Genomic DNA, 21,943 nt, shown 5'->3' with positions numbered 1-21,943 from the left:
TTTTCTAAGACTCTTTATCAGAGAGGAATTAGGGCTCACTGTGAATCTGGTAGAGGAAAAACTTGCTCTATATCCTCCACAAATGAGGGAGGGCCAAACTGGTGATGTAGTATCAAGAGATGTAGGGACTTGGGAAAATGGAATTATATAAAGCAACCTGACACTGTTCTAAAATGAAAAAAATACTAAAAGAAATTGGGCTAGAAAGAGGTATTTGGCAGAAGACTTACATAAGATGGCAGCAATTACACCAGGCACAGTGGCTCACGCCTGTAATCCTAGCTACTCAGAAGGTTGAGATCTGAGGATTGCAGTTCAAAGCCAGTCTGGGCACTAAAGTCCATGAGACTCTTTATATCCAACTAACCACTAGAAAACTGGAAGTGGCGCTGTGGCTCAAGGGTTAGGGTGGTAGCCTTGAGATGAAGAGCCCTTGAGATGAAGGACCCAGGCCCTGAGTCCAAGTCCTACTACCAACAAAAAACAAAAAACAAACAAACAAAAAAGATGGAAGCATTTAAGATGTCATGTGATTCCATGTGAGGTCCATCTGATGTAGGTAATTTCAGGAGAATGAATAAATGGAATAACTGAGACTATAATTAAGGTGCTATGAAGTCAGTTTGAGGGATAAAGTTCTGGTTTGTTCAAATAAAGTTCAATATTCCTACAATCCTCAGAGCAATCACAGTGATGGAGCTTCTTAAAATATATGACTAAAACCTAGTGACCATATAATCAAGAGATCTGGCCAGAGTGAAACACTTTATACAGATAGAAATGGACAAGGGGATTTCTGACACATTCATGCTTTGGATGTATCAGTGTAAGACTGATTCTCTCAGGCATTGAGAAACAAGTATGATTAATCTGCTGGTAAGAGAGTCTCCATCTACTACACCTAATCATCGTCTAAGTGCATCCTCCTCTTCTCAGTCCTGAACATCGAAGTAGTCGATTACTGGTTCCTTGATTATCTTCTGTAAATGATTGCTCCCAGAATTCCTGAAAAACAAAGAATGACCCATCTTTTCTTCTCTGGGAGAAACAGACACAAATCTTCAAAAAGTCAAGAACTGACTTAATTAACCACTTCGTGAAACTTTTATAAGACAGAAAAGCAGGGGCTGGGAGTGTGGCCTAGTGGTAGAGCGCTTGCCTAGTACACATGAAGACCCAGGTTCGATTCCTTGGTACCACAGACACAGGAAAAGCCAGAAGTGATGCTGTGGTTCAAGTGGTACAGCTCTAGCCTTGAGAAAGCCCCAAGGACAGTGCCTAGGCCCTGAGTTCAAGCCCTAGGACTGGTAAAAAAAAAAGACAGAATAGCAAATACAAATGGTTATTGCTGAAATTTAGCGATGGACACACATTTTCACTGGTACTATTATTTCTACTCTAAAGAACATCCATAATAAGACAGATGCTAAGGGTTCACCCATTTAATCTGAGCTACTCTGGAGAATGAGATCTGAGGATCGTAGTTCAAAGCCACCCTGGGCAGAGAAAGTCCCTGAGGTTCTTATCTATAATTAACCAGCTTTCGCTCAAGGTGGCAGAGCACTAGGCTTCAGCAAAAGAGCCTGGACAATACTCAGGGCCCATAGCAAAAAAAAAAAAAAAAAAAAATCCATACTAACAGGAGCTGGTGGCCCATGCCTGTAATTCTAGCTACTTAGGAGGCTGAGATTTGAGGATCTCTGTCTTTGAAGCCAGCTTAGCAGAAAAGTCTGTGAGACTCTTGTCTCTGATAAACTACCAAAAAGCTGAAAGTGGAACTGAAGCTCAAATTCTCTAACCTTAAGCAAAAAGAAGTTCAGGTTAATATCCTGTACTCTCCTCTCACCCCCACCCTACACACACACACACACACACACACACACACACACACACACACACACACACACACACACACACACACACACTAAGGGGCTAGGAGTTTAGCCTAGTGGTAGAGTGCTTACCAAGCATGCACAAAGACCTAGGTTCAAACACACACACACACACACACACACACACACACACACACACACACACAAAGGGGCTAGGAGTTTAGCCTAGTGGTAGAGTGCTTACTAAGCATGCACAAAGACCTAGGTTCAATTCCTTGGTACTACACATAGAAAAAGCCAAAAGTGGTGCTGTGGCTCAGGTAGCAGAGCTTGCTCACACGCACATGCACACATACGTACACAGACAATAGGGGCTGCGAGTTTAGCCTAGAGGTAGAGTGCTTGCATAGCATACACAAAGCCTTGGGTTCAACTCCTTGGTACCACATACATAGAAAAAGCCAAAAGTGGTGCTGTGGCTCAAGTGGCAGAGCTCTAGCCTTGAGAAAGCCCAAGGACAGTGCTCTGGCCCTGAGTTCAAGCCCCAGAACCGGTAAAAATCCACAATAAAATTTTACATACAAGTCAAGCATGGCCAGGTGCAGGTAGCTCATGCCTGTAATCCTAGCTACTCAGGAGGCTGAGATCTAAGGATCACAGTTCAAAGGCAGTTCAAGCACAAAAGTTTGTGAGACTCTTATTTCCAATTAACCACCAGAAAACTGGAAGTGGCACTGTGGCTCAAAGTGATGAGAGTGGTAGCCTTGAGCTGAAAAGCTTGGGGATAGTGCCCAGGACCAGAGTTAAAGCCCAGCACTAGAGGCTCATGCTTGTAATTCTAGCTACTCAGAAGTCTTGAGATCTAAGGATCATGGTTCAAAGTCAGCCTGGGCAAAAAAGTCAGTGAGATTTTTATCTCCAATTAACCATCAAACGATAAAAGTGAAACTGTGACGTGTGGTAGAGTGCTAGCCTTGAGTGAAAAAGCTCAGGAACAATGCCCAGGTTCTGAGTTCAAGCCTCAGGACTGGTATCAAAATAACAATAACAACAACAATAAAAACATTCACACCATATGGATGTAAACAAAACATTGTCTCCATATACTCCCTACAATGCCAGTTCTCTTTTGCCCAGTTGTACACTGCCAACTCTTACCTTAAGCCAAATTCCATACCCACAGTGACTATCGTTAATTACATAATGTTCCAGTTCTTATTCGGGGACAGAGTGAATCTACTTCCCAAGACCACAATCTACACTATGGAAAATATGTCCAGACATGGCTTCCCTGGAGTAGAACTGGAATTACAAACATCAAACTTGAGGACTCTCTGGAATGAACAAACATACGACACCTTACTTAACCCTAATTAATGTTACATCCTAAGGCCAAGCCCAAGGAGGTCACCAATGGCTGATGTAGCCCAGGTCAGTTCACCTGTTGGCACTGATTACCAGATGGTCTCTTAGGAAAGTAACTGAAGAAATCTTACTTGTCTGCCTGATGTCTGTGATGAGGAATTGGTGGTGGAGGCCGTGTCTGCATCTCCCTTTCAACCACACCTGTCAGTGTAGTGGGAGGACAAATTGACTTCCCTCTGATAAGAGAAAACACAATACTCAAGTGAGAATTGCTACAGAGAGGCAAATGACTAGGAACTCAGCACTTGACTTGGGCACTGTGATGCTGCTGAGCAATTCCTCACATAATCTGTCTCTTCTCTCAGACATGGTCACTTGCATTTACCCTTCTACTTACCCCTGACTGACTGTTGTGTTGCCTGCTTCCTCCCACGCTAAACTTTTCTTCACTAGAAATTCTTCTGATAACCTCAACTTCTGAAAATGAGCCCTGCTTCTTCCTGTTCTCTTCTGACTCACACTACTACTTGTTTCTCCTGATGGCAAAACATTATTTACAGAGTGAATGCCTAGAGATAGAGCTCAGCATTCTTTTTGCTTTCATTATGCCTGGAGGGCAGAAAAGGGAAAGGGAGTTTATACACTTCTATGCTTTGATGAGCAGGCACCCTATTCAGCCTCCCAAGGTTGTTCCCTCTACTTCCAGATATGTTGCCTTTTGGCATTTGCCATGAAACAGGGCAGACATGTGGCATGCGGACCTTAGGTATATCTGTCCTGTGGAATAGGGCAGGGGCTTTAGATCATGGTAAAATGGGCGTCCTAGATAAGATTTTCCTTTTTATTCTTCCAGTAGAGACAGGAAGCAAGGGAAGCAAAAATTGACACACCCTGTCTCTTGGGTTCAGTCGGCTATGCTAAGGAGCTCCTCTTGGGACAGTGAGATCAACCCACCTGATGGCGGTGATCACGACGTTGCGCTTTGGTTCATTATCATAGCTCACACTCTCTAGGCCATAAACTTGGGCCAGGTCATGTATGATCCGACGGTGATCTCTGTTCATGGGAGGGAAGCAGTGGCTTTTCCTACTGTTCTTTCCCTGTATTGAGGGAAGATAAATGACTGATTGGTAACATCATTCTGAAAACAGAAAACACAACTATGCTGATCATAGAACAGTATGGCCAACTAGAAGTGACTGAATTTTAGAGGTTCATATTATATAGTACTTTCCTACCTGCCATGTAATCCCAGAGAGATTTGGGAGGATGGGAGCTGATATACTTCTATGCTTTCATGAGCAGAGGGAAAAGGTTTGGGACTAAAAGGTAAGGGAATTGAGACTTTTGTAGCTAGGTTAATTATTCTTTTGAGAAAGCTGGGGAGTAAATGATCCCCATGAAATGACAAAATAAGCTGAAAACCTAAAAATACAAATATGAGGTAGGCACTGGTTGCTCACGCCTATAATCCTAACTACTGAGGAGGCTGAGATCTGAGGATCTTGGTTTGAAGCCACCTTAGGCAAGAAGTCCCTGAGACTTTTATCTCTAATCAACTACTCCCAAAAAAGCCATAAATGGAGCTGTGGTTCAAGTAGTAGTGCTAGTCTTGAGCAAAGAAGTTCAAGGACAGTGCTCAGGCTGATGAGGCCCTACACTGGTACAAACATCAACAGAAACCAAAACGGAAGTATGTGACAGACATGCTCCAGCTGTAATTAGGAGTGGAGCATATATTCCATTTTCTTCTGCAGGAAAGTGGTAACAAGAAGGGGGAAGAGTTTGGCCTAGTGGTAGAGTGCTTGCCTAGCATGCACGAAGACCTCAGTTCGATTCCTCGGTACCACATACATAGAAAAAAACAAGAAGTGGTGCTGTGGCTCAAGTGGTAGAGCTCTATCCTTGAGAAAATCCAGGGACAGTGCTCAGGCCCTGAGCCCAAGCCCAGGACTGGCAAAAAAAAAAAAAAGAAGGGGGAAGGTAGTGAATGGGAAGAGAGTGAGGAAAACAATGAGAAGGATCTGGACAGGGAGCTAAAGCAGCCATCTTTCAGTCTCACTGATCATAGAGGGAACCAATGTTGTGCTGGCTGCTTCTAACTAAATCAAGACTTTTCAGTTACGTCTACTTCCTTGCACTCAAGACTGGCTCCATGACATGGGCCTCACTTTCTTTAAGCAATCTTATCTCCACTGTTCTTCAGCAATGGTCATAGTCATCCTCCTCCAGCTGTTATGTCCTGTCTTTGAGGTAACAAAGGAAGAGTGTGTTCTCTTCTCACATGGATTTTTGGAAAGGAAGCTGTGGCTTTTTCCTATAACTAGCCTGAATGTGTTTCAGGGACATGATTTTTTTTTTTTTAAATTAGGTTGACCCTGGAGAATATCTATTTGGATTTTTGTTTTTCAACCTTATTCACAGCCTCCACAAGGGTTTCCATTTCCTTCTCAACGTCACTGACAAACTTTAAGTCCTTCCTGAAATGAGAAACCATCATAGTTAATTCCATCTGTTCCAGCCCTTTTGGGAACCCCTTCTATCCACCCTCTGCCTATGAAGTACAGACAAAAAACAATATTGGCAGGAAAACAGTAAGGATTAGAATTGTAAGATAACTGAGTCATGAAACAGAAAAAGAAAAATCAAATATGACAAAAGAAGAAGGAAGGAAAAACAGTCACCAGAGGACCAGGAAACAGAAGAATAAGAGTTATTGTCCCAAGTGAAGAATATGTGATTATGAGACCTGGGTATAGGGAGGTGGAATGTGACCCAGAGATCCTTTACTTCAGCCTGGTCCAGCTCTTGGCAGGCTCATAATCCTACCATAATCTCAACCCTAAATTCAGTTCTTTTGAGAGATCAGCTTTGAGAAACTAGAGATGGGCTTTATGAAACAACATGTAATTTATTATAGTAAGTAAATTGGCTTATCTGACTTAATCCCAAAAGGAGCATATCCTAGTTTATACTAAACACTGTAATAAATCACTATTTAAAAGTTACATACCTGGCATCATCTTTCAAACTATCACTGAATTTTGAGCCTGAAGATCGTACATTAAAAGGATCAGAATCATCACTGATATCAAATGCCTCTGCCAATCTCCTAGAAGTGAGAGAGAAGTATGTAAATACAAGGAAAGGAGGGAAATTATTTTCTACTGTGCAGGAAAATAAAACAGTTATGAAGTCCTAAGTTCTTTATGTATTGTCTCATTTCAGTAAACTAGATTACTAAAGAAAGAACAATTTGGGATAAATGTAGTACAGTCTTCACTGAAGAAATACATAAGATAGATCTATTTGGATTTAAGTGAGCTGACTACTGGAGACTTGGATTGTTTAGGGCAAGAGAAGGCTGGGTTTCCATGATCACTTTCTCAGAGGTTTAAATCAAGAGCAAGATAAGTAAGTCAGGTACCAATAGCTCTTAATCCTAGCTACTCAGGAGGCTGAAATCTGACGATCATGGATCAAAGCCAGCCTGGGCAGGCAAACCTGAGGTACTCATATCAATCCTTGTAATAGCTGTGGAAAGTAGAAATTATTATCACCACCAATGACAGATTCTTAAAAAGAAAATATGACTAAGTCAAGGTTATGAATTTTGTGAAAGTAGATTGAAATGCAGACGATTTGACTTTTTTTGTTTTGTTTATTTTTTTTAAAGAATTTATTAACGTTGATTTTTACATCATATTTTAAATGACAAGTTTAACATACAAGTGTTCAAGGAGGGAATCTCTATTTACAATCCCCGATTTGACTTTTGAGCTTTAAAGACAGCTCAATACTGTTTCTCAACTACAGAAAGGTAGTCTCACATTTTGGAGCACTTTAATGTATTTCAGAACAGCAAGAACTTTTCTCAGGTTCAAATTTTGTAACTAATTGCACTGTAACTAATGGTTCTAAAGGGGCAGGAAGTTTGATAGTATTCGCTAAAAGCTGTCGTGAGAATCTAGCCAAGGGAAATATGGACAGTACCACCAGGTATCCCATCACCTTCTACACATTCAGACATTCAAAATAGGCCTACATGTTCTACTATAAACCCAGGAAAATGGTTAAAGTTAAAAAGACAAAAAGGGCTAGGAGTATGGCCTATTGGTGGAGTGCTTGCTTAGCAAGCACAAAATCCTGAGGTTCAATTCATTGGTACATAGAAAAGAGGCTCAAGCAGTAGTGCACTAGCCTTGAGAAAGTTCAAGGACAGTGCCCAGGCCCTGAGTTCAAACCCCAGGACTAGCAAGAAAGAAAGAAAGAAAGAAAGAAAGAAAGAAAGAAAGAAAGAAAGAAAGAAAGAAAGAAAGAAAGAAAGAAAGAAAAGAAAAGAAAAGAAAAGAAAAGAAAGTTCTTAACAGTATTATTTATAATACACATGTCCATAAATGGTAAGACTAGTTCAATATATTAATGCAGCAAAATATCATGTAGAAGTGAAAATGAGTAAGGTACTGCTGCATGGAACAATAGTGAGGGTCACACATGTCATGAAACAGACTATGTTATTTAAGCCATCTACTGGTATCTTTACTATTCAGGAAGCTGAGATCTGAGGATCATGATTTGAAGCCAGCCAGGGCAGTAAAATCTGTGAGACTTTTATTTCCAATTACCCACTAAAAAGCCAGAAGTAGAACTTTGGCTCAAGGGGCTGGGAGTTTGGCCTAGTGGTTAAAGTGCTTGCCTAGCATGCATGAAGACCCGGGTTCGATTCCTTGGTACCACATACATAGAAAAAAGCCGGAAGTGGAGCTGAGGCTCAAGTGGTAGAGCACTAGCCTTGAGAAAGTCCAAGGACAGTGCTTAGGCCCTGAGCTCAAGCCCAGGACTGGCAAAAAAAAAAAAAAAAAAAAGAACTTTGGCTCAAGTGGCATGGTCTATTAGCCTTGAGCAAAAAAGCTCAGTGACAGTGCCCAGGCCCTGAGTTCAAGTACTAGGACCAATGTGCATGCACAGACGTGCACACGCACGAGAGATATTACAATTTGGTGGAATTTAGTAATTTTCTATTTTTTTAAAACCCTGGTGCTGTTTCCACCACTGTATTTTTTTGCTTATCCACTGATCTGTACACTTACATATTATACTTCAATAAATAAGTCAGACATTTTTTAAGTTGGTTAGTCACTAAATAGGCACAGCATGCTGTGGCATGTGATGTTTATATTACACTCTAAACCACAAAGCTTATGTTTCTGAAGCACACTGAAGTTATTTGAGTGGTTTATTCTTAGACAATTCAGTTCTTGGTGATCACATTACAGTTGCTATCTGATAGCATTAAATGACTAAGATTACTCCCTCCCGGTAATTACACTGGACTCAAGGAGAAGTCGATAACAAGCTGTTGAAAGTACTTACTTTTTCCTTTCCAAGGCTGAACACTCCTCATCACATTCTAGCCTTGAAAAGCAAATGGAAAAAAAAAGTCAAGACACAGGCTCTATAGCTCCTATCCAGCAAGAAAATCTTAGGTAGACCACCTGAAAACACAACAGACTCCTTTCAAAGGACTTTCCTTCAGGCCAGCCACAGAAGCCACTACCTTCTAGGTTTCTAGCACCTTCTATCCCACAAATCTCATTACTCCTTCAGTCCCTAAACCAGGGCTGACTGGTAGTACACAGGAATACATGAAGTTTAGTTGGTGGGCTTCAGGATGTTCCCTGGATCCTCAGTGTCTAAAGTGCTTCACAAATATTCTACAGTGTCCCTCCCCCTTCTAGGTACAGTTATTACTCTGGTTCTGTTTTCTTGCATGTTAGGTTGCACACATTCCTGCCAACTATCTGAATAAGGCCTGTATAATGTCCTCTGGTCTTAGCTATGTCCTGAGTATGTCAGGTTAGAGTATGTGTGGCCTCAACATGCAAGTGTGGTGAAGATTTGCTTTATATATGAGGCACCACTGTGGGAAACTGAGGTAAATGTTCTACTCTCTACAAATTAAATCTCACTGGAGAAAGAAGTTATATTAATACACTCTCAAATTTACCTGACTTAGCTGGGCACCGGTCTGTAATCCTAGATACTCAGGAGGCTGAGATCTGAGGATTACAGTTCAAAGCCAGCCCAGGCAAAAGACTTTGTGAGACTCTTATCTCTAATTAACCACCAGAAAACTGGAAGTGGCACTGTGGCTCAAGTTGTAGAGCAATAGCCTTGAGTTAAAGAGCTCAGGGACAGTGTCCAGGCCCAGAGTTCAAGCCCTACCACTCACCCATCCCCCCACCCCCCAAAATGCAAATTTACCTGGCTTGTTGAACTTCCTTCTTGGTAATTAACTTGCTGATCTCCACTGAATCTCCAAGCTGCATGTCTGTTATTTTAGAGGCCATAGAGATAGCAGCTATTCTGAAACAAAAAAGTAAGAGACATTGTACTTTCACAAGAACCATTCCAGGGAAGGGATGTAGAAGACCACTTTCTAATCCAAACTATCAAAGGAAAATTTGTATGGTCTGACAAGCCTATTACCAGCTACCTCCACATGTATGGCATATGTCCTCAATTACATTTCAAGCAGCTACATAGGAAGTGAAGAGGTAATAATTTCTCAGTACCTCCTTGAACATCCAGGTCAAAGGCCATCATCCTAGGTATTTAAATAGCCTGATGTCTCTTCAAGCTTAAGATCCTACATCCAAGGCACACCTCTACATATAATCAGAGATACAAACAACAAGCCTTTCCCTAATCCCTTCACTCAGATATGTTGATCTCTGTATGACCACAAGATTCCAAGAACAATTAGAAGTCTGTGCTGGGAAAGAGAATTCAGGATATCTTCTTTTCTTATTTCATTCTATAATAAGAGGAGGAGGTGGAGTGGAATGAAAGGGGAAAAAAGAGGAAGAAAAATAAAAAAAATATTCCTCAAATTAAAGCCAGGGAAGAAAACAACTTTAAGGAAGCACCTTTCCTTTCAACATGAAAAAATTCAACTTTTAAAAATTTATTTAAAACTTTCTAGTGCTGGGGATCAAGTACTGTGGGTAGAGTGCTAGCCTATGCATTTGATCTCTTAGCATCAGAAACTAAAATTTAAAAAAAGGAACAAGAAAGTTGACTGGACAAGAATGTATATATATAGCCTGGCGCAAGGTCTCAAGCCTGTAATCCTAGGTACACAGGAGGCTGAGATCTAAGGATCAATGTTCAAAGCTAGTCCGAGCACTAAAGAACATGAGATTCATCTCTAATTAACCTCCAAAAAACAGGAAATGGGGCTGTAGCTCAAGGGTAGGGTGGTAGCCTTGAGCTGAAGAGCTCAGGGACAGCCCAGAGTTCTAGCCCCATGACCCATAAAAAACAAAAAACAAAAAAACAACAACAACAAAAAAGAGATTGTATATACACTAACTTTCTTCATCTAGACTTACAAGCTATTAACATTCCCTAGTTATCATAATTTCTGTGGGTGTATATGTGTGTGCATGTCTGTACCTGAGCTTGAATTCAGGGCCTTGTAAGCTCACTCAACATTTTTGCTCAAGATTGGTGTTCTACCACTTGAGCCACAACTGCATTTTGGGCTTTTGCTGGTTAATTGTAGATATCTACCTAGGATGGCTTCAAACTACAATCCTCAGATTTTTAGCTTCCTGAGTACCCAGCATTATAGGCATGAGTCACCAACGTCCAGAAAAAAAATTCTTGTCATAAAGCATGAAATCAAGGGCCAGGAGCATGGCCTAGTTGTAGGGTGCTTGCGTAGCATGCACAAAGATTCGAGTTCGATTCCTTGGTACCACGTACATAGAAAAAGCTGGAAGTGGTGCTGTGGCTCAAGTGGTAGAGTGCTAGCCTTGAGAAAAGCCCCAGGACAGGGCTCAGACCCTGAGTTCAAGCCCCAGGGCCAGAAAGAAAAAAAAAAAAAAAAAAAAAAGCATGAAATCAAATATTGCCTAAAAAAAAACGTTCAGTAGCACTAACCTTTGATAAGTACTGGATGCTTCAGAGCAAATCATCATCTCTTTTCTTCGTCCACATTCACACTGTAGCTCTACCTGAAATATGATTTGCCTGGAGTTACTGTTAGCGTATGGGAACCATAAGAATCAACAAGCTTCTCAAACCACAGCAGAGAATAGAGTCAGTGAGTGTCCTTTTTTGAGAGAAGAAAGTGACCACATGTACAAACTGGTAACATGGTAATTGATCTATAAGTGCGGCACGGCTTAGAATACAAACCTTGGATTTACAAGCAGTCACAGGGCAGGGTAAGCTGGGGTGGCAGGATGCCATACATGGGTGGCCACAGTTAGCTCTGGGGATGGTGCAGGACTGCTTACAGGTCTCATCCAGTAGACATTCTCCTTTGTGACAAAGTCTCTGGCACTTGTGCATCCCACATGGTAGTGTGGCATTGCAGGGTAATCCGCAAGAGATATCAACCAGGTGACAAGGAATGTTGCTTCGTAACTAGGAGAGAAGGAAGTAGTGAAATTCTCATTCCTTTTTCTTTTCCTTGTGGGTCATGGAGTTTGGACTCTGGGCCTCCATTTTCTGGTATCCCCTTTAATTTCTTTCATTAGGCTTTTATAATTTTCATTAAATAATTCCTTTACATTTTTGGTTAAGTTAATTCCTAAGTATTTTATTCTTTTGGAGGCTATTGCAAACGGGATCATTTTCTTGATTTCGCCTTCTGTTTGTGTTGCAATAATGCTTTTATAATAAAGAAAGATCTGGGTAGCAACCACATGTGACCTCAGACAAATTTTCTTTATTTTTGCCAGTCTCAGGACTTGGACTCAGGGCCTGGACACTGTCCTTGGGCTTTCCTCAAGGCTAGCGCTCTATGTTATGTGGTACCAAGGAATCAAACTCAGGGCTTCATGCATGCTAGGCAAGCACTCTACCACTAGGCTACATTCCTGGCCCCCCAAGGCAAATTTTCTGAGGTAAGCAACAAGAAAGGAAACCACATAACTAGGAATACTTACAAATTCTTCAACTGTCTCAGTAAGTTAGTAGTAGCCAATGTAGGAGCTAAGCTAACGGGAAAGAGATGTTTTGAGTGGACAGTGAGGAAGCCGTGCCTCATTTCCACTCACAGCCACTGGAACACATGGAGTTTCACAAGGGCGGTGCTAGGGCAAGGGAGCTGGATAGCCACCCTGAGAGTCTGCTTTGCTAAGAAAAAGTGACTAGACATGGGCAAAGGAGACCCCAAGAAGCCAAGAGGCAAAAGCCATTGTATGCAACCTTCATGTAAATTTCCTAGGAACACAAGCACCTAGATGCTCCACAAAAACAAAAAAGGAAAATCTGAAGACTCAGCAGGGTATACAAGGTTCATTATCAAAGATAAGTGAGGGCTGGGAATGTAGCTTAGTGGTAGAGTACTTGCCTAGTATGCATGAAGCCCTGGGTTCTATTCCTTAGTACCACATAAATGGAAGTGGAGTTGTGGCTCAAGCAGTACAACACTACTCGAGTATAGAGAAGCTCAGGGACAGAACCTAGTTCAAGAACAAGACCAGTAAAAATAAAAAACAAAGGCAAACAAACAAATCATAAATGAAAAACCATATCCGTCCTAAAGGGGAAAAAAAAAAAAAGCGTTCAAGCATCCCAATGTACCCAAGAGACTTTTTTCCAGTCTTCTTGTTCTGTTCTCAGAATTGTAACCATATACATACATACATATAAGAATATTCTGTTATTAAAAATTAAATGTTATTAAAAAATTAAATTCCCTGCTAAAGACTTTTTCATTAGTATTAGAGGGTATATCCTTTCTAAAATTTTTTTCATTTATATGTACTTTAAGTAAAGAACATATTTTGTATGCAATGCATAAATCTTGCATTATGGTTATAAAATACACTTTATTCTTTAGGGGTCCAGAAAGCAGTTTTGCTAAAATTACTATGGTATGTAGTTCATATTGTGAATGAAACTTTGCTTTTGTAATATATAAATAAAATAATAACACTTAAAAAATAAAGAATATTCTGGCCTATCCCTTTTGGGTGATATTGTTAAGAAACTAAGACAGATAAAGTCTTGTTGTTTTTTTTGTTTTGTTTTGTTTTGTTCAGAGTTGGCCTCAACAATCTTCTATCTTAGCCTCCTAAGTAGCTGGGATCACAGGTATTTGGAGATGACAGGCTGAACTTAAAGTAAAAATGAAGAAATGATGTTGTTGCCTATGAGGCTACAAGAAGCATGAAGCAAAAATAGAAGCATGCCAAGTGATGGTACATGCCTACAAACCTCAGCTACTAAAGAGGCAGAGATCAGGACGATCAAATATCAAAACCAACTGGAAGAAAAAGTTCACGAAATTCTATCTCCTGTGGTTGCTAGGGCCTAGAGGTGGTGACAGTGACTCTAAAGAGCATGAAGGAATATTTAAACATAAACTCTTGCATATCTTGACTGTGATGGTGGCTACAAGACTGTACAGATGGATGCTTTTGTTAAAAACAAACAAAAACACTCCACAGATGGTTACATTTAAAAAGACTATTCTGGGGCTGGGAGTTTGGCCTAGTGGTAGAGTGCTTGCCTAGCATGCACAAAGACCCAAGGACAGTGTTCAGGCCTTGAGCTCAAGCACAGGACTGCCAAAAAAAAAAAAAAAAAAAATTGGTACTGTGGCTCAAATCTCAAGTGATAGAGCTCTAGCCTTGAGAAAGCCCAAGGACAGTGTTGAGGCCCTGAGTTCAAGCCCCTGAACTGGGAAAAAAAAAAAAAAGGCTATTTTATTGTATAAACATTTTTATGTGATTCTTTTTTTTTTTTGCCAGTCCTGGGCTTGAGCTCAGGGCCTGAGCACTGTCCTTGGACTTTCTCAAGGATAGAGCTCTACCATTTGAGCCTCAGCACCACTTCCGACTTTTTTCTATGTATGTGGTACCGAGGAATCGAACCCGGGTTTTCATGCATGCTAGGCAAGCACTTTAACCACTAGGCCAAACTCCTGGCCCCTTTTATGTGATTCTTAAGAATATGTTTATTTTGAGAAATAATGAGACTAACAACTCTTGTAGAAGCTGGGATAAAGAACAGCTCAGAGAGAAAACTTACCTCATGTTTGCCCATGCACCACTTCTGAGTCAGGAAAGTACAAGGGGGACACTTTTCCTCACTATGACAAGAGTGATACACTGCAGGAAGAGAAAGGTCACATTAGGAATAATCTCCAAGTAAAGCCACATAAACTATATGAAACATTAAAATGATGTATGATACGAATGTTCAAATTGTGGAGCTTGAAACTAGAGGGATAACTTGTTTAGCAATAGCAAGGCCCAGAGTATTACAAAAACCTAAATAAAAAAAATAAAGAAAGGAATTCTGGAGCTGAAATTTTTTTTGGGGGGGTAGTCTGGGGCTTAACTCTGGCCTGAACACTGTCCTTGGGTTTTCTCAAGCCTAGTGCTCTGCCACTTGAGGCACAGCACCATTTCTGGCCTTTTTCTATGTATGTGGTACTGAGGAATTGAACCTGAGTCTCTGCGTGCATGAGAGGAAAGTACTCTACCATTAGGCTAAACTTCCAGCCTCAGAATACTTTTTCTAAATGATCATAGGAAAGTAAAAGTAGTGAAGAATGAGCACAAGTGGAATAAGAAGTCCAAAATGAGATGAAAAGGGACATGCCAAATCCTAGGTGTGCATGAGGCAGCTTTCACACCATCTCCTGCAGATGTTCACTTGGTCTGTCCATTTCATAACATCAATCATTTTGGCCTTCCTTATGCTGTATCTGCTCAATAATAATCAGGTATCTGCCACTTATTCTAAAATGCTTCTACAGCCAAGCATAGGGATGCATACCTGTAATCACAGCTACTTGGAGACAAAGGAAGAAGGCCAGTTTTCCCAGCATGACCTCATAGCAGTTAAATGGAAACATCTTGAACAGGCTGTGAGGTGTGGAGGCTGAGGTGGGACTCACCTGGATGGTCACATTCATGAATTCTGGCACAGGTCTGGGTGCACTCAGGGGGCTTAGTTCCACAGGGAACTGGAGGATAGATGACTGATGCACCACAGTGGCAAGTTAACTCATCAAAACCTGGTGAAACAAAAAACAATAAGTAGATGAAACAGAAGAATTCATGAGTTTGGAACATACATATGTTAATATGCACAGATAGGTGTGTATTTGAAGTGAATTTGAGAATTACAATTAAAAAAATCTGTTAACACTTTAAAGATCTACACAACACAGTCAACGTTTATTTTCCAAATGAATAATGTACACTGTTGTCCAAATAGGCATGAAAGATGTGCAACATATTTGTAATCCAGCACTCGGGAGGCTGGGGCAGTACAATTGCAGGTGTCAGGCCAATCTGGATCACAGAACAAGACTGTTTCAAAACCTGCGCCAGGAGCATAGACTAGAGGCAGAGTGCTGGCCTAGCATGCACAAAGCCCTAGGTTCGATTCTGTGATACTACATACTCAGAAAAAGCCAGATGTGGCACTGTGGCTTAAGTGGCAGAGCACTAGCCTTGAGCAAAAGTGTCCAAGGACAGTGTCCAGGCCCTGAGTTCTAGCCCCAGGGCTGGCAAAAAAAAAAAAAAAAGCCAAATGTAACCAAAAATCATGCATGAGTAAAAAAATTCATTCGAAGTATAAAACAGGTTGGCTTGGCTGCCTTTGGCTCACACCTGTAATCATAGCTACTCAGGAGGCGAAGATCTAATGATCATAGTTCAAAGCCAGACAGGCAGAAAAGACTATGATTTGTTTTTGGTGTGTGTGTGTGTGTGTGTATGTGTGTGCGCGCGTGCGTGTGTGTGTGTGTGTGTGTATGTGTGTGTGTTGGTAGTGAGACTTGAATTCTGGGCCTGGGTGCTGTCCTTGAGCTCTTCAGCTCAAGGTTACCTCCCTACCTCTTGAGCCACAGAGCTACTTCTAATTTTCTGGTGGTTAATTGGAGATAAAGAGTCTCACAAACTTTAGTGCCTGGACTGGCTTTGAGCCATGATCCTCAGATCTTAGCCTCCCAAGTAGCTCTGTGAGACTCATCTTCAATTCACTACACACACACACACACACACACACACACACACACACACACACACACGGAGCTGTATTTCATATTGTAAAGCACCAACCTGAGTACTAACACAAAGGTTCAAGAACAATGCCCCCAAAGTTTAAGCCCCAGGACCAGCCTCCCCATGTTCCTCCTCCCAAAGAAAGTATAAGAAAGATCAATGTATTGCAATGAGAAAGTGAACACTGACTTGTACTTTCTAAAATAGAGTTTTGTGTAGCATCAAAGAGTACTCACAATCATCATCATCATTATTATTATTATTATTTTGCCAGTCCTGGGCTTGAGCTCAGGGCCTAAGCACTTGAGCCCTACCACTTGAGCCTCAGCACTACTTCCGCCTTTTTTCTATGTATGTACCGAGGAATCGAACCTGGGTCTTTGTGCATGCTAGGCAAGCACTCTACCATTAGGCCAAACTCCCAGCCCAACTCACAATTATTTGAAAAGGTCTAAAATTTCCCCCTATTTTCCAAATATCTGTATGAGGCTGGATTTTATCATACGTCTCAACTATACTGCAACAGATTGAAGGCAGAGGGGAATCCAGACATTCATTATTTTTTAATAGCTTTAAAAAATATGATTTATGTTAACATGTAATGAATATATTAAAGATAGGTACCATAGAAGGATCCCATTAATAAATTAAGCTTTTTCTCAAGTTTACTGCACATATCTTATTATTATTTTTTTTTTCCAGTCCTAGCTTGAACTCAGGGCTCAAGGCTAGAGCTCTACCCTTTGGAGCCACAGCACCACTTCCAGCATTTTCTATGTGTGTGGTACTGAGGAAGTGAACCCAGTCTTTGTGCATGCTAGGCAAGCACTCTACCACTAGGCCAAACTCCTGGTCCATATCTTAAGTTTTGTACACTAACCTTTATTTATTTATTTTTTTAAAATTTAGCTGTGACTCCAGACAAGATCCAAACAAGAGTTTTACAGCCTTAAAAGGGCATAGGAAAGGGGGTGATTTCTGCTTGTTTGAGACAGGGTCCTACTATGTAGCTCAGCTAGCTTTGAATTCCTCATTGTTCCTTTTGCCGTCCAAATGCTGGAATTAAAGGTTTATACCTCCAAGTCTCAATCTATTTTAAATACTTAGTTCAGCAATCCAAATCAACCTTAGCAAATTAATCCTTCAAAATACAATATGCTTCAATTTCTAGAAAACTTGTGTTTTTTGTGGGGGGGAAGTGGGGTAGGGTAGGTAGGATTTGGGACAGGCAGGCCAATCTGTTGGTCAGATAGGCCTCAAACCCACAATCTTCTTGACTCTGCCTCCTTAGTGTTGGGATTATATAAGTGTGTTATTACATGAGGCTTAGAAAACTTTTGTAAAAATGTACAGTGGGGTTGGGGACATAACTCAAGTAGTAGACCTCTTGTCCTATCAAGCATGAGGTTCAATTCCTAGTAGAAAGAAAAGATGAAAAAGGAAGAGGAAGAGGAGGAGGAGGAATTAGAGAGTGATGATACTCACTGGCTTGCCAACATGTCTGGCAGTTCCCTCTGTGACAAGGTTCTTCACATCTATGAAGGCCACAACGGAGTTTTCTCCCACAAATCAAAGGACACTTGTGCTCTTTATCCTACAAGAAGAAATTTCTATTCATTCAAATAGAATACATATCTACATATGTATATATAGATAATTTTTTCTCCATAAAAACAAAGTTCAACACATTTATGGATAGAATGATGTTAGAGAACAGATTCAAAATAACAGGAAAAGCGACTAGGTAGAGATATGGAAGAGAAAAGATAAACATGAGTTGGTCACTTCTGAGGCTAAATGTTGTGTATATGGGACTTATTACATTAGTCTCTTTGCTTTTGTGCACGTTTGAAATTATTATCAAACATATTTGATAATAAGTATCTTTAGGCCCTCAAACACTGATTTAACAATCTCCATATATAACATAATTTTACCACTCTTCACCTTGTCAATATAGAAACTAAAAATTAATGCATATATAAATATGCATTAATTAAATATTGCTATTGTGCTGTCTTATCTGTAGATATATGCATATTTGGTTATATATATATATATGTTATCCTATCATATACACATAAACATATACATTTTTTTTTTTGCCAGTCCTGGAGCTTGAACTCAGGGCCTGGGCACTGTCCTTGGACACTTTTTTACTCAAGGCTAGTGCTCTGCCATTTGAGCCACAGTACCACTTCTGGCCTTTCCTGGGTATGTGGTACTAAGGAATTGAACCCAGGGCTTTATGCATGCTAGGCGAACATTCTACCACTAGGCTATGCTCCCAACCCAAATATAATTTTTATATAGACGTATGTATAAGCAACACAAGAAAACATTATCAACAGTCAGGATGTGCTTCTTGATAGTTTTATTGCAGTAACTCAAATAAGTGAATCCTGTCCCTTTAGAAAATGCCACTGTAATTTTGTCCATCAAGTATATGAAGCCCAAAGCTCCAGTTGCTAAGTCCAGGTTTTTGTTGGATAACACACAACTTATTTGCAGCAGGTGGAATGCTCATATAGAGTTCTTGGGCTTTGGGGTCTTTCCTCTTTCTCTTCTTCCATATTGCGCCTAGATGTTATTGTCCTGACTTACCTGAGGCCTAAAAAGACTCAATCTCAAAAAAAAAAAAAAAAAAAAAAGGGGCCAGGAGTTTGGCCTAGTGGTAGAGTGCTTGCCTAGCATGCACAAAGACCTGGTTTCCATTCTTTGGTACCATATACATAGAAAAAAGCCAGAAGAGGTTCTGTGGCTCAAGTAGTAGAGCTCTGGCCTTGAGAAAGCCCAAGGACAGTGCTCAGGCCCTGAGTTCAAGCCCCAGAACTGGCAAAAAAAAAAAAAGACTCAGTCTAAAAAAAAAAGGCTAAGTCTCCTTATTTCTGCTGAGGATAATGAGATTACTCTGATCATTAAGGTCCTTTCCACTGATTTCTAAATCTGGGCCACATTTCAAATGGCAAAGGCTTTTGGATGAATGGAATGATTCAGGTTGTATATTGGTAAGTCCACTTACCACACAGCATATCTCGTTACATTTATGCCGTCCACATAACCGCTTCTTGTTACACCGCTTGTCACACATAAATGTAGCATCTGCTGTGGCCAATTAAAAAAAAAAGAAAAAGAAAACAAACATGCAAAGGATGTAAACATTCATTCAACACACATGAATGACTACAGGCTGAAAAAAATAATGTAAATACAAAAATATGATGAAAATGCATATTACAACTTTATTGGGGGATTGGGAATATGCCTTAGAGTAAAGTGCTTGCCTATTCTGCATGAAGCTCTGGGTTCAATTCCTCAATACCACATAAATAGAAAAAGCCAGAAACAACACTGTGGCTCAAGTGGTAAAATGCTAGCCTTGAGCACAGACAGGCTCAGGGACAGAGCCCAGGCCCTAAGTTGAAACTCCAGGACCAGAAAACAAAAACCAAAACCAACAAAAACAAAAAAGAAAACATTATTTTTTTGGTTAATGGTAAAACATTTGCCCAGCAAGCACAAGGTTCTAAATTCAAGCCCCAGTACATAAAAAAAAAAAAAAAGAAAAGAAAAAGAAAAAAAAAGAAAGAAAGAAAGAAAAAAAAAAAATCTAAGGGTAGGAGTGTAGCCTAGTGGTAAAATGATTGCCTAGCATGCATAAAGACCTGGGTTCGATTCCTCAGTACCACATATACAGAAAAAGCTGGAAGTGTTGCTATGGCTCAAGTGGTAGAGATTAAAATTAGTAGAATAGTTGCCTAGTAATATGTGAGGACCAGGGTTCAATCTGCAGGGGAAAAATTGGCTAAGAGAACAAGGCAATATGAGAAAAAATGTATAAATTTAATTGCAAACATTTAAAAGCTTTTGTGTATCAAAATATACCATAAATCAACCTACATAACGGCAAAAGTATTTATAAATCTTATATCTCATAAGAGTTTAGGAAATAAGATAAAAAGGCCAACATTCTTAATTAAAAAATGGACAAAAGACTTGAAGAGATCTTTTTCCAAAGACGATACAAGTGGCCATCAACAACATGAAAAAATGCCCAGTCTCAAGCTAGGTGGGAGTGCCTCATGCCTATAATCCTAGCTACTCAGGAAGCTGAGATTTAAGGATCACGTTTCAAGCCAGCCTGGGCAGCAAACTCTGTGAGACTCTTACCTTCAATTAAACACCAAAAAGCATGAAATGGAGCTGTGGCTCAAATAGTAGACTACTATCCTTGAGCACAAAACCTTAAGTCCCAGGACTGGCATTAAAAAAAAAAAAAGTTCAGGCATTGGTGGCTGATGCCTACAATCCTAGTTATTCAAGAGGCTGAGATCTAAAGATTGAGGCCTGAAGCCAGCCTAGGCAGGAAAGTCCATGAGACTCTTAGTCACAAAAAAAGCCAGAAGTGGTGCTGTGGTTCAAGTGGTAGAGTGTTTTTTGCTTTGTTTTGTTTTTTGCTAGTCGTGGGGCTTGAACTCTGGGCCTGGGTGCTGTCCCTGAGGTCTTCAGCTCAAGGCCAGAGCTCTACTACTAGAGCCACAGTGCCACTTCCAGTTTTCTGGTGGCTAATTGGACTCTTAGACTTCTGTGCCGGGCGAGCTTTGAACTACGATCCTCAGATCTCAGCCTCCTGAGTAGCTAGGATTACAGGCATGAGCCACTGGTGCCTAGCTAGGAAGGCTTAATTTTTTTTTTTTTTTGAAGGCTTAATTTTTTTAAACCCAGAAAATAAGTTTGGTAAGGATGGGGAGAAATGAAAACCCTTATACATTTCTGATGGGAATGTAAAATGGTACATCCAATATGGAAAACAGAAAATTAAACACAGGGATGGAAATGTAGGTCAATAGTAGAGGATGGCTAAACATGTTCAAGGCACACGTTTGATCCTCAAAGGTAAAACAAAACAAAACAAAACATTCAGAAATAGCATAGGGCTGGGCCATCATGGTAGTTGACACCTATAATCTCAGCCACTCAGGAAGTTGAGATTTGGATGACTGTAGCTCAAAGCCAGCCTAGGCAGACAAAATTTGAGACATTTATCTCCAATTAATGAGGAAAAAGCTGAAAGTATGGCTCAAGGTAGTAGAATACTAGCTGTGATCAGAGGGGAAAAAAAAAAAGAGAAAGAAAAATATCACAGGCTCCAATTCCTAGCTATGTACACAAGAAATGAAAATATGCATTCAAATAAAAACGTGTGTATAAACATTCAAGCAGTAATATTCACTATAATCAAAAGGTAGAAACAACTAAATGACTAAATGAATGGCAAGTGAATGTGGTATCTAAATAAAATGGAATATTTAGCAATAAAAGAGAATAAGCTGGGTGCCTGTGGCTCCTGCCTATGATCCTAGTTCCTTAGGAGCCTGAGATTTGAGGACCTTTGTTCAAAGCCAGCCCAGCAGACAAATTCTATGAGATTCTTATCTCCAGTTAACCAGCAAACAGCAGGAACTGCAGGAGTAGCTCAAATGGGAGAAAACCAGTTTTAATTGAAAAAGGCTAAGCAACAGCACAGGCCCTGAGTTCAAGCCCCAGTACCAGCACACACACACCAAAAAAAAAAAAAAAAAAAAAAAAGGAAGAAGGAAAACCAGATGTGATGGTACACACCTGTAATCCCAGCACTCGGGAGGCTGAGGCAGGAGAATCATGAGCTGTCCAGGCCAGCCTGGTCTATACTGCAAGATTCTGTCT

General features: G+C 40.5%; 1 protein-coding gene across 5 annotated transcripts in view; it reads right to left on the bottom strand.

Moving 5' to 3' along the window:
• Nucleotides 1-503: 503 nt before the first annotated feature.
• Nfx1 (nuclear transcription factor, X-box binding 1) overlaps nucleotides 504-21,943 on the bottom strand; it is a 47,364-nt gene continuing 25,924 nt past the window's right edge. For 3 of the 5 annotated variants that reach the window (XM_090330111.1, XM_090330113.1, XM_090330109.1), the window contains 13 exons: nucleotides 19,260-19,342; nucleotides 17,723-17,831; nucleotides 15,124-15,243; nucleotides 14,250-14,329; nucleotides 11,403-11,633; nucleotides 11,145-11,218; nucleotides 9,462-9,563; nucleotides 8,571-8,612; nucleotides 6,211-6,309; nucleotides 5,611-5,677; nucleotides 4,152-4,297; nucleotides 3,329-3,433; nucleotides 504-1,005 (listed from right to left, as the gene is read on the bottom strand). In XM_090330111.1, the coding sequence (XP_090186237.1) occupies nucleotides 933-1,005; nucleotides 3,329-3,433; nucleotides 4,152-4,297; nucleotides 5,611-5,677; nucleotides 6,211-6,309; nucleotides 8,571-8,612; nucleotides 9,462-9,563; nucleotides 11,145-11,218; nucleotides 11,403-11,633; nucleotides 14,250-14,329; nucleotides 15,124-15,243; nucleotides 17,723-17,831; nucleotides 19,260-19,342 (1,331 nt within the window). In that variant the 3' untranslated portion in view covers nucleotides 504-932. The remainder of the gene's footprint in view (nucleotides 1,006-3,328; nucleotides 3,434-4,151; nucleotides 4,298-5,610; nucleotides 5,678-6,210; nucleotides 6,310-8,570; nucleotides 8,613-9,461; nucleotides 9,564-11,144; nucleotides 11,219-11,402; nucleotides 11,634-14,249; nucleotides 14,330-15,123; nucleotides 15,244-17,722; nucleotides 17,832-19,259; nucleotides 19,343-21,943) is intronic. The other 2 variants (XM_090330112.1, XM_090330110.1) reach the window with 1 other exon arrangement.

This window comes from Megascapheus bottae, chromosome 3, assembly GCF_031878675.1.
Source record: "Megascapheus bottae isolate mThoBot1 chromosome 3, mThoBot2.hap1, whole genome shotgun sequence".
NCBI classification, from domain to species: domain Eukaryota; kingdom Metazoa; phylum Chordata; class Mammalia; order Rodentia; family Geomyidae; genus Megascapheus; species Megascapheus bottae.
Note: the sequence above shows the minus strand (reverse complement) of the source record. Positions and strands in the feature narration are given on the sequence as shown.